Genomic DNA, 17,128 nt, shown 5'->3' with positions numbered 1-17,128 from the left:
TAGTGACAGGACAAGGGGCAATGGTTTTAAACTGGGAGAGGGCAGATTTAGATTAGACACAGGAAGAAATTCTTTACTGTGAGCGTGGTGAGACACTGGAACAGGTTGCCCAGAGGCGCTGCAGATGCCCCATCCCTGGAAATGTTCAAGGCCAGGCTGGATGGGGCTTTGAGCAACCTGGTCTAGTGGAAGGTGTCCCTGCCCATGGCAGGGGATTGGACTAGATGATCTTCAAAGATGCCTTCCAACTTAAACCATTCTATGATTCTATATACATATACCTATAAACATATACATAGCCTTGTTAATGCAACTGATGATGTGTTTTCATCAGGGCCTCCTTTTTTTCCAGACTCTGTGCCTGATGCTGACATTAAAAGATTATGTTCTACACAAGAGGGAACGGTAGGGTAAAATTACCTCTACCTTTAACCACTCATTCAGTATCTGAAAGTCCTGCCTGGTGGTTTTCTATCCCTGAGGCCATTTAAACCTACACCCTTTTTTTTTTTTTTTAAAGTGGCATCTGTAGCCTACTTCAGAGAAATGGAGGAGCAAGAAGTGGGCTCCCTTCTGTTGATATTCTTATTTTTGAAATTAAAAGATAGTGGAACAGGAAAAGGGAGGTGGAATATGATCCAAAATAGCCCTGAATTGCAGCCAGCCAGCAGACTGGCCCGGTGGCATTGGCCTTTCACTATGAAGCAGCCTCTCAACTACTTTCCAGCTTTTGGGTAGAATTGCCCTGGACTTCAGGGTAGTATGTATCCATGGGATGACACCAGACCACTCAATGACTCTCCACGTAAGAATGCTGCGTTTCCTGAATCTTTTCCAGGGCAGCCATCTCCTGCCTTGCTCTGCTGACCGTGGCTCTGGAGGAGCGCTAAGAGAGAAGAGCCATATCTTCTGGCAGGAATGGGATACAGTACCCTGAAATTCTAGTCTACGTACAGGGAAGGACCAATACAGAGCATGAGAGAGCAGCTATTAAGTAGCATTCATCCATCCCTACTTCACATGAGTAATAGCTATCCCATTAATACTTTTAGAAATTAGGGTATAAACATGTAAAAATAAGTTAAGGGCATATATAGGACCACGTGCATACAGCAACAAAAGGCAGGATAACCATTTTGTTTCCTATTAATATGAAAAATCTCTCTATTGGATGTCATTCTACCCGATTTTACCGCGAAGCTGTACAGGACAAAACAGTTTGGATACCCATGGCACCCACTGTACCAAAGAGAATGCATACATATCTTATATAATCTCCCTGGGATAGCTCTGGGAGGGAGGAAAATACCACCTCTATGCAAAATACTCTGCCTCAGGTATCTCTTTTCTTTGCACTGGGGCAATGGGGGTACTGCCCCAAACCATCAGCTCCAGACCAGTTCTTCTTCCTTCCCTTGGACTGTGCAGGGGATTTGGCAGCTGAGTTCATTACCCTTAACTCTTATCAGGCCTCAGGAGGGCTAAAAAAATGCCAAGGCTTTGTGCAACAGAGTCCTGAATTACATTCTGTATTGTGACTAGGAAGAAATGTAAAATAAACAATATAATTTTACACTGTGCTGTGCATGGCCCACAAATTACAGGAGGAGGAATTACATGAAGAACAATTCATCTCTGAGATTCCAATTATAGGTGTGGGGAGAAAACAATATATTTGTGAGAATTTGAAATGCAGAGCAGTTGGCATAGTTTTATTTTAAAATGATAAATATTTTCAGATCGAAGTGCAATTAGTAGTGAAAATGTCATGTAGTTTTACTATGTATGTTTGTTAATATGGCTGGCATAACTCATTTTGGAGATGCTTGCAGTGCAGAGTCCTGTACTACATAGATCATAACCAAAAATACAGTACTTACATGTATATATAAAATGTATACAGAGACAACATTGCCAAAGAGCCTTTTGGGACAGTTTAAAAGAATATCATTAATTTTTACTGTACACTTACACTTCTGGCTCAGTTCCAGCACTGGCTTTCTGTAAAAATCATTTCAAGTATAGAATTATGCTATTTGCTTGCAGCAACATCACAGGAACAGTAGTAAGCCATATGTTGCTACTTAGCAACTTGGTCTATAAGTCCCAAAGCATGTACTGATTTGAAAATTGAACAGAAATGATAATTGTTGAGGGATGCTGTGAGGCAACTTGTCTTGGATTACCAAGCTATGCAGATGTTTGATGTTATACAGCAAAAGGAACAAAACTATATTTTTCCTGTCCAGTAGCTGAGCTTTTATTTATGCTAGCCTAAAGGGGACAAATTGATTAAACCTCTTAAAATAATACAAGGTGATGTCTTTCTGGATATGAACAGTTTGCAGTAAACAGAAAGAACTGAAGTACATGTCAGTGTGCATCAGGAGCCCCCCAAATTCTGCCTCTGTAGTCACAGAATCCTGAAGACAGCCTAGTTGAAACCTCTCGGTCCTTGGTGTTGCATACCATGATTCAGTCTGCCAACCTACTTCCCAAACAAACTGTGTCAGACTCTGAAATTAGAAAATGATGCTTACAGCTGACTCAGTCAGCATGATCAGAGCTTGAATAAAAGTTTCTGATAGGGCCAGGCATCTCTTAATATGTGAGATTCATATCTTAGTTAACAGATGTGTCTCCATGAAGGAAAGTGGAGAAATTAATTCACTCCTCATTCTGACAGGATTCAAACCCTCTTTTCTGATCTTGAAAGGGAACAGCCAAGTTACTGAGGGTGGGAAGGAACCTGCACTCCTCTTACTGAAGTCATGCAACTGCAAGGCTCATGAGAACAGATGCAAAATTGACACAGAACAAAACTCTATGGATGAAGTGACTAGGCTTTCACCTGCGAGAGAACATTTTCTCATATCTTTTTATAGGATTATTTGTTTTACATCCAGTAACATTCAGAGGAAAATGAACAGTCGGTCTTGAAAAGAGGGACAAGAAAATACGGTCACATCCTTTCTTCTTCCTTTCCTTCCCTAGTAAGCTACACGATCTTGCATGCTTTGTTTTCAGAGCAGTGAACATCATATTCTTTCCAGTTTTAACAAGCAGATTGGATGTTGAAATGGTAATCAGTTCACCAATTTTTGGGTGTTCATCAAATGTTGCCTGAGATAGGAATGGCACCGCATTACAGTCAGTGAAGACCTCACCAATACTGTCAGTGAAGAGCTTAGTTCCTTTGAGAAATGACTAGTAGCTGTCTACATCAGGAACGGGTTTGAGAAGGCTTCTCTCGCAGTCCCAGGTTCTTGCCAAAACAAGAGGCAGGTTTCCAACACACCCCAGCTGCCTGCTCCTAGTGTGTTGTTTTGTCTCCTTTTTTTTTTAAAAAAAATCATTATTACAGGCTTTTTCACATATATTCACTTTAAAAACCACTGCAATGTTGTAAACGCCAGGAGAGAATCACAGTAAGGGAAAGGATGGTGTGACAGCTCAAAGCTGACAGCTGCTCTCAAACAGGCAAAGGAGGCAGTTATTGGTGTGCGTTTGGTGATAACTTAAATTACCACGCCTGGCAGTTGAGCCATCTCTTGCCACATGGATCCCCCAGCAAAGGACAAAGAGTTTTGACACCAGCCTCTGAGTTTGGAACTCCACCTGGGAGCCAGACACCCAAGAGCTCAGCTTTGCAATGGCAAGGTTTTAAGTCTGTAAGTCCTTTCTTGGCTCCAGCCCTTAGTAGGCATTCAGGGTTTTCTGTTGTCATTGAATTTGGAAATGTCATATTTGATAGATTTTCTCTTTGAAGACAAAAACATTTGCACTGAAAATATCTAGGCCTGGATCTTTAAAGGAACTTTAAGCACCTTACTTCCACTAAAACCAGTGTTACATGCATAAATATCTCTGAGTATCTGGGCCTTGTTAGCACATGTAGAAACTGCATAAAAGATTAAAACTTATACTCTTAATTTTTCAATATGCCATTTAAATTATTTAAACTACATGCACACACAGTACAAAAATATCAACAGAAGAAAAATAATTCTGATGTATAATGTGGATTTGCAATTTTTTATTCAAAACTATTTAAGACAGACATAATGATTCTCTGAAAGGTAGCAGCTGCCTTATAACAGCAATCATTCACAGAGTTTGTATTTCTACTCTTTCAAACAAATTCAATTAGCCTTTGCACTTCAAAACCCTTAAGGCATAAATGAGATGATACTAGGCTGCTTTAATCTAATAGTAATACTAAAACTTGTCAGTACAGTTTTTGGATTAATGGTTAGAGAAAAATTAATAATATAATTTTTCATTTTTTAATCAAACAGTTCTATTCTAAACTACCTCTGGATCTTGGAGGGTTCTTAGTTGAATAAGTTCAATCACGCACAAATGCTAAATGCAAAGTACAGTTGGTCTCTAAAGGTACTTCAGAATAACTTCAACAGAAGGCTGGGAAGCAACATGGTAGAATATTTTAAAGACAGTCTTTTTGATTGAACAGTGTAGCTCATCTCACTCAGCCTCCTGCTTCCCTGCCCCCAAATGAACCTCTATATCTGAAGAACTCTGCTTCACGAAGACATTAAGCACTGACTGTACTGTCACTTTCCAAAACCGTTGATTTCTAAATTACATCCTGGCCATCTATACACATTTACTATGCATGCAAACTTATTTTCCACCCAATGAGAGCTCTTCACGTACTCCTACTGGTCCTGCAAGAAAGAGGTAGACCAGAGTAGCCACTGCTGGCCCTGAGCTACTGCATAATCTAGACCACAAACCTGCTTATTCAGGGACATTTCTGACACAATCCAACTGACCTGCACCACTATCACCATCACTTACTAACGTGGAATTAAACTGGCTGAAACATGCTAAGAGTATGAAAAATTCTCCCCTACATACAGATTTAGCTACAGGTAGGCAAACCAAAAAACTACATTTCCTTTTTAAGAAGTAATTACAGTATTTACTTTTTAGAAATCTGAAGTATCTTAGGGTTTGAGTGGAAAGGTGGCAGGTTTTTAAATATACACCTAGTATCAGAATTCAGTGTGTAGGGTTCCCCAAATTGAAAGGACTCAAAGATACCTGTAAAGTATCTACATCACACTAAGCCATCTAGTCTGCAAGCTACAGAAGACCAAGTCATTGCCTTAACCCCACTGCTAATTGTATAACATTGGCAACAGTCCTCAGCCATATAATTAGTGTTAAAAATACAATTCTTCAACTACGACTGGCCTAAGAATGATAATTAAAGCTATTTGTGACATGTGTAGCTTATAATGATTAACTTGTCTGCAGTCAGATAAACAAATAACTTGCACCTGTAAAGACTTTATTTCCTGAAGGTAAAACAACTGTTTAGGAAAGATCATGCTGGCAAAACAGCTGCTTGCATTCTGGAGAGGAAACAAGGTAGTATCTTTCAACAAACGCCAACTCTGGTGTTTTATCAGCTCTATCTCATTAACTGGAAACAAGGCTTAAATGCTTTGTTTATAAATTATGATTATTCCTGATTGCAGCAGTTACTGATAGTGCCACTCATTTGCAATGCAACTCTTTGAATTTGTTTAATTACAATTTGAAACAAGGCAGAGAAGATTAATTAACCCACCTGGTTGGCTGGCACATAGTCCTGGCTCGGCTCTGTCATACTCATATACATGTTCTCACCGTCAAACTGCAAAGGAAATAATAGTAAACATTCAGCAAACTTGAATATTTTTCAACATTGACTGAAAAAAAACAGTAGCCATAAAATAATATTACAGCCTGGTTTTAGAGACTTGTAATTGCATGTGTGCATCTTGTCTTTGATGTTCCTGTTGTCATCCTTATTGACCCTGGATGTCAGTGATTTGGAGTAATTAGCGCTCTAGTAATTACAGCTAGCAAGCAAGAAATGAATAGTTTCCTTTCATCTGCAATCTGTTTTAAAACAAAATGGCTCATTTTGTGCACCATGTATACATATTGCTGTTGGTTGTAATGAAGTACTAAGTGAATTGCAGTTACTGAGAAAAGGAAGATGAGAATAGATACTGCACTAAAATGCATCTTAATGGATTCCAAGTTTAGCTTCTGAGCAGAACAAGAGTTGAAATTTCAAAACAAATTAAAACCCCCATCAAAATGTTCCCATATCAGAAAGTAGGAAATACATTTCCAGACAGCTTTCAGACATCTGAAACAGCATACCTCCTGACCGTATGGTATAAGAGGATAGTTTGCTCTGTGTGTGAATAAAATAAACATTCATAACCAGAACTGAAAAAATACTCTTCCATAAATGATAAATGCCATTCCTGGAAATATATACAAAGCTTTTGTTGTTGTTCTTTTCCTCCAGTCAGCTGCAGTTAAGAAGTAACAGAAATGCGATAGAAAGGAGTTCATTAAAATCTGAAGGTCTAGATGGAGAAAAACTGTCAGAACTGAAGCCTCATCCTGTACCAACACAAAAAAGTATAAAACTGCTCATTTGTTACATAATCTGGAAAATGTCACCACAGAACTCTTGTCACGCCCCTTCAAGTGGCAGTGCCAACAGGACAACTATAATCCCAGTGTTCATTCAGGAGGTAGGGAAAATCTTTTCAAACTTTGAAGCAGAAATGAACAACAGCAGAAATCCCCATCCCCAGTTATCAACCACAAATTTCCAGCTGTTATGACATGTGTTTGAAATAACTTTCACCTGACCCATTCTGTGAGTGCTTAGGGTGACATATTTTGGACACGAGCCATTATTTTTGATGATGCAGCGGCTTTTTTAAGAAGTCCGCACGACTGAGCCTACCCTGCTCCTACAGAAGGTGGCAGTGAAATATCCCACGGACATTTCTTGAGCCACGCTGAGCTTCTCGGGATATTCTACCTGCAAGGTGCAATATATTCAACTAGACCAAGATAGCTAAGTCAAACTGTGGCTTTGGCAGATAGCTCTACCAATTTTTGCTGAGGTGGCTGAAAAGGTTTCAGCTTCCAGCTGTTCATCCTATTTCTCTGCCAGAGGCTACAAGGCTTGTAACAGCAGCAGCAGAAATGAGCAAGTGCCAGCTCCTGCTGCAGCAGTTGTCTGCCATTTGTGGCCAGAGCTGTTTAATAGATAGTCACAGCCTATCTGTCAGGAGTCCTAGTTCCACAGGAGGGAAAGGATTACACCACGGGCACAGATCTGCCGTAGGGAATAGAGTATTTCTGAAGTGTGATGGACTACAGATAGCTAGATTAGAGCATAAAAATAGGTATTGATGGATGTTCCTCCATTATCTCTTGCTTACACTTGCCATTCTCTCAGATTTCTCATTGAAGAATACCCTTATTTACTAGCATTCAAAGTAGAGTTTTGGAGAAAATTTTTTAGCATCTAGATTGTTTGCACCCTGGAAAAAATGCATTGTTTCTTCTACTCAGATGGACAGGTGAAATGCTGAAGAGAGATTTCACAGCCTGCGGTTGGAAACCAAGCGCTCCAGTGTGAGGCCTACTGGAGCTCAACTTATTCAGCTTGTCAGACTAAAGGCTGAAAGGTGCCTTGATCACTGTGATTGGTACTTACACCCTGGAAAGATGTCTGAGTGCAAGATGTCAGCCTTCCTGACAGTGGTATAATGAGATCTAGTGTTGAGAAATGGGAGTTAGAGAAATTCAGTCCTGAAATAAGATACAAGATCCTACTTTAGAAGGTAATTAAGCATTATGTCAACAGCAAACTCACCATTTCTTGAACATTTCAAAATGAAGTTAGATATCTTTTTCAGAAAAGAAGCATTCCATATCATATTCATAAGAAATCCTACGGACAGGATAGTTATACTGGCTGGCTATGGTAGTCCTACCTGCCCTGAAAACCATGATTCTTTAAGTCTCCTATTTTGAATTTTCCTCATTATCTTCATATATTTCCTGCTCTATATTGCAGACATTGCTATAATTTAAATCTTATGTTGTATGTGTTCAATTGCAGTGAACATGAAGAAATTTCTTTCCTTTTCTGCATACTGGCTAGATAAGTCAAGATTTATTACAATTTATTTTGTTTTCCATAATGCCTGAGCTTGCAATTTAAAAATCTTTATGAAGTGTACTAGTCTTTCAAATAATTCCTTCTTTTGGATGGTTTGGTCATCTATTTGTCCGTGCTCCCAAGCTTACAATCACCAAATTTGCATTTACAGAAAAATTTCCCTAAGGTATTTTTCCATGAATCCTGGAAATTTTCATCATTCTGTGCATTGTTCTTGAATCATCTGCCTACCTGATCAGTGCTTGTTACTAGTGGTGCCTCTGGCATTGACAGGATCTTGGATCTAAGCCTTTTCTATTCGTTGCTTGTGGCTCTCCGTTTAGCTCTGAAATGCTTTTGTTCTAACACCATCTGTGGGCTTAATGTGAGCATGTATCAATGAAAGCCAAAACCAAAAGCATACCTAAAGTTAAACTTCCTGGACTTTTGGCTTGGCCTGAAATGAGAAATGACCTTCTGCAATGTTTTGGATTACTTTGGTACGGTAAATTCTCAGAAAAATATATCGATGCATAATATCTGTAAAATCTGATTGACCTATTAACATCTAAATATACCCAGCAGCTGTTTGATTTATTATTTAATTTCTTCAATGTTAAAACATGGAGTTTAGTCACTGCCATATTTAGTATCTGCTTGTTAGAAGAAGTATGTGTAAGATGTTGTGTAACTGGTTGCATAGTTCAATAAGATTTGATGCAATGTGTATTTTTTGTAGTGTTTATATTTGCAGGATGCAGACTGTATTTGTTGACACTAACACTGCTGGCATGTTAGTATTCATACTACATTTAGAGCTATTAAACTATTATCTGCCCTCAGTCTAGTGCAGCATGGTGCATGGCTTCTTGGTGCTTCCTACAGCAGGTACTGTCAGGAGATGTCTCCTTCAAGTTTTCAGTATTTATTAAAATGTTTATAAAAGAGTGAAATTATGATTTTTGTATACTAAAATAAAACAAAATATTTAATTCAATGCTGAATTGGTTATTCATCATCCCCTTTCCCAACTACCAACCTGTGGAATACAGATGACCTATATAGCCCATGCCAGCTAAAAACCCAGGGTATACAAAGCCTTCAATAACAAGAAGTTCAGAGACACTGATGCAACCAGCATATTGTGTCTGTGCCCACCTTGCCCAAATATGATTATTCCACATTGAAACAATAAACTGAGAAAAAAATGCCAACTAATTGATCAAATGGAAGGTTCTACTCTTTTTTTTTTTTTCCCATTTGTTTCAGAAGCTTCCAAAACAAGCCCATAAACCCCAGAAATTAATATTGAGTCATTTCACCTTTAATACACTGCTTTGTAACACACAGGGTCTGCAGCATGGCACCTCTCAACTCTCATCCAGAACAGGCTAACTCATACTACATCTACCTTGAATTCAGCTTTAAAAGTAAGGTGATTTATGCAACAGCAGTTCAAGCAACCCATCCAGATCCGACAGTGAGTCAAAAGGTCAGCAAATACAACACAAAGATGCCTCCAACCACCAGATTTTTCTTCCAGGTTATACTCCATGCCTCCAAAATGATCTTATTTTACTCATCATTCCCCAGACCTACAAGAACCTTGTATTCTCTGCCACTCACTGTGCTTGATTTTAAGCAAGGAAACTGCACAAGCATCACTTAACCTGTGGATGATTCATCCAAACATAACAGACAAAACACAAGGCAGGCAGTTAAATGAACTGTCTTTTATGAACCTATGTATGATGTATATATATCATATGAAATTTCATCTAAAGCTTTCCTAATGTGTCTCCAAGATCCTTCAGTATCATTAAGGGCAGATTTCAAAATCTTTCATTTTAATCTATTAAAAGTGAATGCTAATACAATATTCTGATGTGTGATAATAACTACTCATGACAACATTTCTTTTCATATTAAAGTGTAACTGCATGAGAATTTTGGGTGAGAGCAAACTATGAATATGACCACATAGTAATATAAAAAGATATGTAAGTTGGAGCTGTTTGGAATATATATTCAGAATTACATCATACTCTTTATTTAAATGATTATTATAAATAAAACGTACAGGTCAACACTATGGCTCGGCCAGTTAGATCTCCCTTAGAATCACCCTTTGTAAGACAAGTTACAGTGTTCAACAACCAACATGCACAAAATACCCAAGTGCTGTTATTAAATGCAATTTACTCATTTAAGTTAGGAAAATAACTACATAAACACTGGCTTACTGTAACTGATGCAAGAGCTATGACAGAGTTCAGCGAATGTTCAGAGGGTGGTGAGGTTGTTTTATCATGGATGGATTTACCAAGGGGTCCAAAGCTGGCTTTTGTCTCCCATTAGCATGGCATCACATCAGAGTCATATAATGTAGTCATGGCCCGGAAGCCTGTTTTCATCTTCCCACTTAGGTTGCAGCCAACTCTCCCAGCATTTATAATAACGATTGTGAAGTAGCAAAGCTTGCAAGAATGGTACTTTTTCATTCATTCTTTATGTGCTTCTTCAAATGAAAAACATCATATGCGGACTATGTCACAAAGACATTATAATCAGATTGCATAAAAATTTGGTGACACCAACTTAAAAGATTCTTCATTACAGCCTACATATACAAAATTTGGAAGACAAAAAGAAAGGTACCAGAGTGCAGAAAAAACTAGAAGGGGCTGAAAGCCAAAGAGGATAACTGCAAAGAAAATTTATTTTTATATTGCTAACTGTATGTGAGTATACAGTGATTATAAATGCAGAGACATACCTGCATTAGCCTCGTGTAGCTAGTTCAGATGACAACTGCCACAGGGATGCACAGGTTCAACAGAAGCTTCCAGCCTATGTGTCCGCCCCTCCCCACAGACTACAATTTCTATGCCAGGTCACTCAGTCTTCATTGCCAGGGTCACCTGTGCTATCTGGATTACAGGGAGAATGAATTTTCACCCTTCTCTCTCTCCTTGCTACCTCTCACTTCTTTGCTGTTGTTGAGAGAAGTGAGGATTTATTTTCCTCCTTTTCATCCACAGTTTTGAATGTCTGAGGGAACTGCCTATTTTCTTTCTCTTTGCATGCATGTATACATGCCCTAAGTTCTGCAGGCATAGTTATATCAGCTAGAAGAAAGAAAATCAAGCACATGGAACTTTGAGCTTCTTCTAGTTCATGCTGAAGTACAGCTCAGTATGATGGTACTACATTTCATCCAGGCAGGAAAGCATGATGAATAGTATCCCATATGACTTTTGATGCCAAAACAAGCTTGGGGCTGGGGCGTGGAGCAGGAGGAACTGTGGACACTGTTTTGTGCACAAATGTACCTCAACAGCAATATCCAGAAATGTAGAGATTAAAGGAGAAGCAGCAAGGGAAGAGATGGTCAAACTGGTGAAAGTTGCTGTGTTTATGAAGTTCAGCTTCTGGGTAAAGCCACTTGGACTCGACATCTCAGTATCTTCAAAGGATGCTGAAGATCTTGAAAGCCTGTGTTATTAATCACATAATCTAAATACAAATTTCTCCCATCTTAGATTGGAACTGGAAACTAGATTTAAATTTAAACTTTAGCTATAGCTTTTAACCATAGTTTACCTTGCTCTGACGGTGCCCCAACACAATTCATTGTTTCATTTTAAGAAAATGTTGCAATAACATTGTGTAAAAAGATCATTTATTTTTAGTGATTTAGTGATTTTAGTGCTTACAGCTTACAGACATCATTTGTAACTTACATTATCTAAAAGCCACTAATCCTGAAAAAGCTTTTAAACTAGGTAATTTTGTTTATTTTAAACCAAATGCGAAGAGTGAACATTGTCTCAGGTTGCTCGATGGCAAACAAAGTGATATTTTATTTTACTCAGAGCTGCTGAAATAAGACTAAAATAATGATGGAACACAACATAAATCATCAAATGGCTATGCTAAAAGAACAGTTGATCTTGTTACGGCAACCACTGAAGATAAAAACAGAGATGCTCTGTAAACATCATTACACGATGGAAAATCCCTTTCTTGACAGTTTTTCAGAGCAGTATGTCTGCATTAAATTGAAACTCCATTTTGTCTCCTGAACTGTTTTGTATGCTGTACTGAACACATGCTTAAATTTGCCCAAGACAGGTTACAGTAATGTATTCTAGACAGGTGTCCTTCTCAGGAAAGGGGCTCGACACCTCACTGAAGGACTATCACAGGAAAATTGTCAAAACACACTAGTACTTACGACTTTGATTGCCTCTTCTGCCATCTTTCCTCCCTCCTTCCAGGATTGCTTTTCAAAAGAGAAGAGTACTGGAAGACTTATGAGATGAGGTGAAAATGCCTGAATGGAGTACCATGGCAAAAAGAAGACAGGTCTCTGCAGAGCTGGATGTTTCTGTATGGCCAAATGAAGGCGACTACTGCAGTCTGGCAGGGCGTGGAGATGTCCTGTCCCACCTGGAGCAGTAAGAGTCCTCCAGGTCACAGAAAGTTTGCTGTACCAAGCATTAGACAGGAGATGGCATGTCTCAAGTTTATTATTGTCACAAATTTTGATTTTGTAACTCATTTTCAGAAGTATTAGGAAAATTCTGTTTGTCTCCTCTGCTTTCATTTTCTTACATGCTGTCCAGAGTCTAAACCAGGAATACGGGGTATGATGTGTTTAATTAATCCAAGTATAGTGATGTGTGGGCTAGGCATATTGGAGTTGGGAAAGAATCTGCCCCGGTCTTGATGGCTCTCTGGAGAGTGGGAGTGAGCCACAAGGTGGGCGAGCACTGGCAGCAATCCCCAGGGCGGGAAGCGAAGGTGCTGCTTCACAAGGGAACACTGTCAGACATTTCCCATCCTTGGAAAGAGCCAGAAAGAGTGATGAAACTCTCTCTGCTCACAGCACTCCACTGACTTCAATACATTCAGTGCCTGGATCAAAGCCACAACAGGGCATGCAGATTAGCACCACACTGTGTCTTTTCTACAGCATGGCTTTCAAAAAGGACATGTTTTGAAAATACCCTGCTTGATTCTTCCAGAATGAGACCATTTTTGTCTCATTTTCCATTTATAACACATACTATTGCCTCAGAAAGTATAGGCAGTACTGTCAAAGTTTTCTCTCAGATTTTTATGCCTGTGCCATAAATACCCAACACAGACCTTCTACTGTTGCGTTCCCCAAGCTAACTCACTATTTACTGCTCTCATTGTGAGAAAGGGGAGGAACCAGAGGTTCGCCGAGTACATTCTCAAAGGTGGCAAGCTGGCTGAATATCTAAATATACACTGGTAGTTAAAACCTGAACGATGTCACTACAGCATTTGTGTTTTTCCTGTGCTTAATAGAGGTTAATGTGGAACTGGAGAGGAGGTGAAGGGGAGTGTTTAGCTTCCCGCTTGGAGCCTGCATGTGTCAATGCCTGACAGAGCCTTGAAGTTGTTAGCCTGCACGCAGTGCGCTAGCTGAATGAGGTTACAGTGCTGAGCACAGCGGGCTAATAGAAGTAGGATCAGACTGATAGGAGGAGTGGCAGAGTCCAGGCACAGCAGAGTGTATCAAAGACAGCCCAGGGGAGAGCGGGTACTGTATTAGTCCTTTGTGTACATTTAAATGGAAGACAGTGAGCATGCAGAGATGAACTCTGAACTCTCTCAGCTGGGCTCCTGCTCCTTTTAACCTTGGGTGTGTAAATAAAATAAAATTTAAAAAAAAAACAACAAATCAACGCAATGTGGTCTGGATTCCTATGCTAAACTATCTCTTGCATATTGAACACTCATTGAATAAACATACAGCGATCAAAGTGGCAAATGATTTTGCTATTGTTTTCCTCAATCCACACTAAATTATAGATGTAGCAACCCACTGGGAAAATTGGGTGATAAGGTGGAAAGGTTTGAACAACTAAGATTAGACCTTTCTCTTTCTGCCCACAATAGCTGAGGAAATTTGTTTAACCTGGTAGGTTTGCAATATTTTCCAACCCAAACACACTTGGCCAATTTCATGACAAAGGTCTGATCCTGCATCACAGAAGGTGAAGGGAATCTTGCCATTGCCATTTGGACAGGAACTGGATCCGGTAGAATGGTAAAGGTAATAGGGCCCTTCTTAGAGTTTCAGAGTAATTTTTGTCAGTATTCATATCTGCCTCATCATTTCAAATGGTAGATTATGTAATAAAACACAAGAAAGCTTAATAAAAAGGATCTACAGAGAGCAGACAGATGACTGATTTTTTTTTCTATATTCATGTGTGGAGCTCCCTGTGTCGCAGTATGGCAGAAGACAGGCTCCACAGACCTCAGTGAATGAGTTTTGCACAACTAGGACAAAACTGTTCCTTTGCATGACTACAGCAGGAGCTGTGTGCAGGGACCCATGGACCAAATTTAATCCACTATGTTATTTATAGAGTGAATGGGGTATATATACATATATAGTTCCTGTGGGAAAGTATGTCTGCTTCTACAGAGCAGAATCTTAGAAATAAAACAGGCCAGAACAACATTAACAAGAAAAGTGCAAGCAAAATTCTACTGCTATTCTGAAAATCCTGTGACAGAGGGTCCTGAGACTTAAACTAAACACAACAATTGCCAGGTAACTAGAAAATCTTGCCTCAATACTGCTATGCCTCATGTTTAAAAGAGTAAGGGAAAAAAAACCCCAAGCCATGGCATATTTAGAAATCCAGTTTTAAAAAGTTATTGAAAGGCTTGATCATCTAAGAACTTAAGCACTCCACATCAATGCAGCAGGTCATTTGAACACGTGCATATATAGCATGCATTAAAATTATCCCGTTGAAGGGGATGATAGTGTGAGAGTATTTAAGATCAAGCAGCCATTCAAATATGTGATGAGATAGGACTGAAGAGCTCAGAAATTTACAGGAACAGGCATAAAATATTGAAGTATGAGCCAAACCTCAGATAGGACAAATCAGCTTAAATTTCTGGTAAACAAATTATTTAGCACAGTCTGATGGAATCTCATTAGATACAACTAATTCTGACCTGGAAGGAGGGATAACAAAAATGACTGATCTCAAAGATTTGGCAAAACACAGACATCTGTTAAATGACAAGGGTGTTGTAGGGCTGCTAGACAATCATAGTTTACCAAAACAACTACCATGGCAGCCACGTGGACAATCCCACTTCCATCCACCGTTACTCTGATATATGAAGAGGTCCGTTAATTTCACCAGGATTATTTTCATGAAGAATGTAACACATTTATTTCCCTGCCTGCAAAAAACAAGAAGCTGGAGCCCCACACGCTTCAAATTCCACTTTTGAACATAACAAAAGTTTTTGTATTTCCAGTTGGAACAGATTCAAAACCTTGACATAGCTTGTAGTTTGACTTACTGCTTTGCTAAGATTGTCTACAGATCAAGCTGAGATACACTGATAGAGCAATGTAGAAAAGTTTGCAGTACTCTGTCCCAGAATAGGTCACTCAAGAGTAAATGTCATCAGAAATGTTCAAACTATTACTCAAAAGCAGAAGAGGAAAAGTTGTTTTACTTTTTTTTTTTCTTATCAACTTCAGTGAAGATGTGTCCTTGATGTAATGAAATCACTTATCAGTTCTCAAAAATTCTAAGTGTTCTCTCTATACCTTTTAAGATAAAATTTGACCTTCAAGATTACAGTTCGTTTTATGACTAAATTATTCCATGACTGTTCTCATCTTTTGTTTCTCTTTTGTCAAGTATCACTTACAACAGGTTTTTTTTGTTAGTCTGCAACGGTGTTTCCTTTATACATTTGATATATTTTCTTTAAACAGAAAGAAAGGCAAGTCTGTACAAATACATTTCTTTTTTAGTTTTGAACGTAAAGACCTAAAATATAAAGTTACAGTTGTACCTGCTACTGTCTTACCAAAACCCTTTGAAGATGAAAAGTGTTCTACCTCCTCCCTCCCACTTGAGGAAAGAGTGCTACCCTCGGCACTGGCTGCTGCTTTTCCCATCAATACACACTGAATCTATTACTGTTGTACATTCCTCACAGCAAATCAGATAGCAAAAGTTACTCAAACCTGGCATTATCAGCACCATGACTGTTGTCTTTCCAAGAGGCCATGCATATCAGCATGAGGCAGTCACATGAGCACTGGGAGGAAGTTCCCTGGGCAGGCAAATCCATCCCTTGAATAATAGCAGAATATGTTTCACACAGCATCTGTGAAAGCTTATTGTCAAGTTCTGCCTTGGATACAACTCCAGCAGTGGTGTTTCCATGCATTTTCTCCTTTCAGTTCAAACTCTTCATCAATTTTACTGTTTTATCTTAAGATCTTTCTCTATCCTTCCAGTCTGCTGAGACTAATGACCCCTTACTTTTTAATAACACTTGTGAGCACACTTAAAGACAGATACTCTGTCCCCTTCTTCAGGAAGCCTGTTTTAAATCTCTTTAACCTTCTCTGACAATACACTTTTTTCAAACATTTCTTCATTTGTAACCACTTGAGTGCTTCCTGTTACTGATGTTCTTTTCATCATCTCATGTGCTGTAAAAAATGAATGTAGTGCTCTAGCTATGCAGGAACAGATCTGAAGACGTTCTCTGTTCCCAGAGTTCATCTAGACTGGGGTATGCACCAGCTTCTTCCTTGCTGCACAAGGAAGTTTTGGGTTTTCCCAGCCCTTAATAAATGAAACCTCTGGAAGCTTCTCCTGACCTATACAGTAGCATGGAAAGTTGACAGATAATTAGGTAGATATCATGATCTACGATAAATGAAGTTCCATGGATTTTGGCCCAAGTCAGAGCTGTATGTTTTTTTCAAATAAAGCATTTCCAAAATGTATCTTATGAAATTGACTTTTAAACATTTTATACAAAAAATTAAAAAGACACTTTAACCAGAAGAACGTGGCAGTTCAAGCATGCAGCAGCACTGCGGGAAACCCTGGTTCAGCCCTACTCTGCCATTCCCTCATATACCAATTGTACACCATAACCACAGACTGGGGGATAGTCTTTCGTATCACTTCTTGTCGTGTTAACTTTCTAAAAATGATGATGCTGTAGACTTGAATTCATCTCTCTCACACCTAGATGAGCTCTGTGCCTCACAGGACATTATTTTCTGGTATTGGTCTTGCCAGTTTTGAACAG

General features: G+C 39.0%; 1 protein-coding gene across 2 annotated transcripts in view; it reads right to left on the bottom strand.

The window, feature by feature from the left end:
* The window catches only part of TOX (thymocyte selection associated high mobility group box), a 224,629-nt gene that overhangs the window by 103,066 nt on the left and 104,435 nt on the right, over nt 1-17,128 (bottom strand). For both annotated transcript variants that reach the window (XM_037381844.1, XM_037381843.1), the window contains exon 2: nt 5,600-5,665. In XM_037381844.1, the coding sequence (XP_037237741.1) occupies nt 5,600-5,665 (66 nt within the window). The remainder of the gene's footprint in view (nt 1-5,599; nt 5,666-17,128) is intronic.

Source organism: Falco rusticolus, chromosome 3, assembly GCF_015220075.1.
Source record: "Falco rusticolus isolate bFalRus1 chromosome 3, bFalRus1.pri, whole genome shotgun sequence".
In the NCBI taxonomy this organism is placed as follows: Eukaryota; Metazoa; Chordata; class Aves; order Falconiformes; family Falconidae; genus Falco; species Falco rusticolus.
Note: the sequence above shows the minus strand (reverse complement) of the source record. Positions and strands in the feature narration are given on the sequence as shown.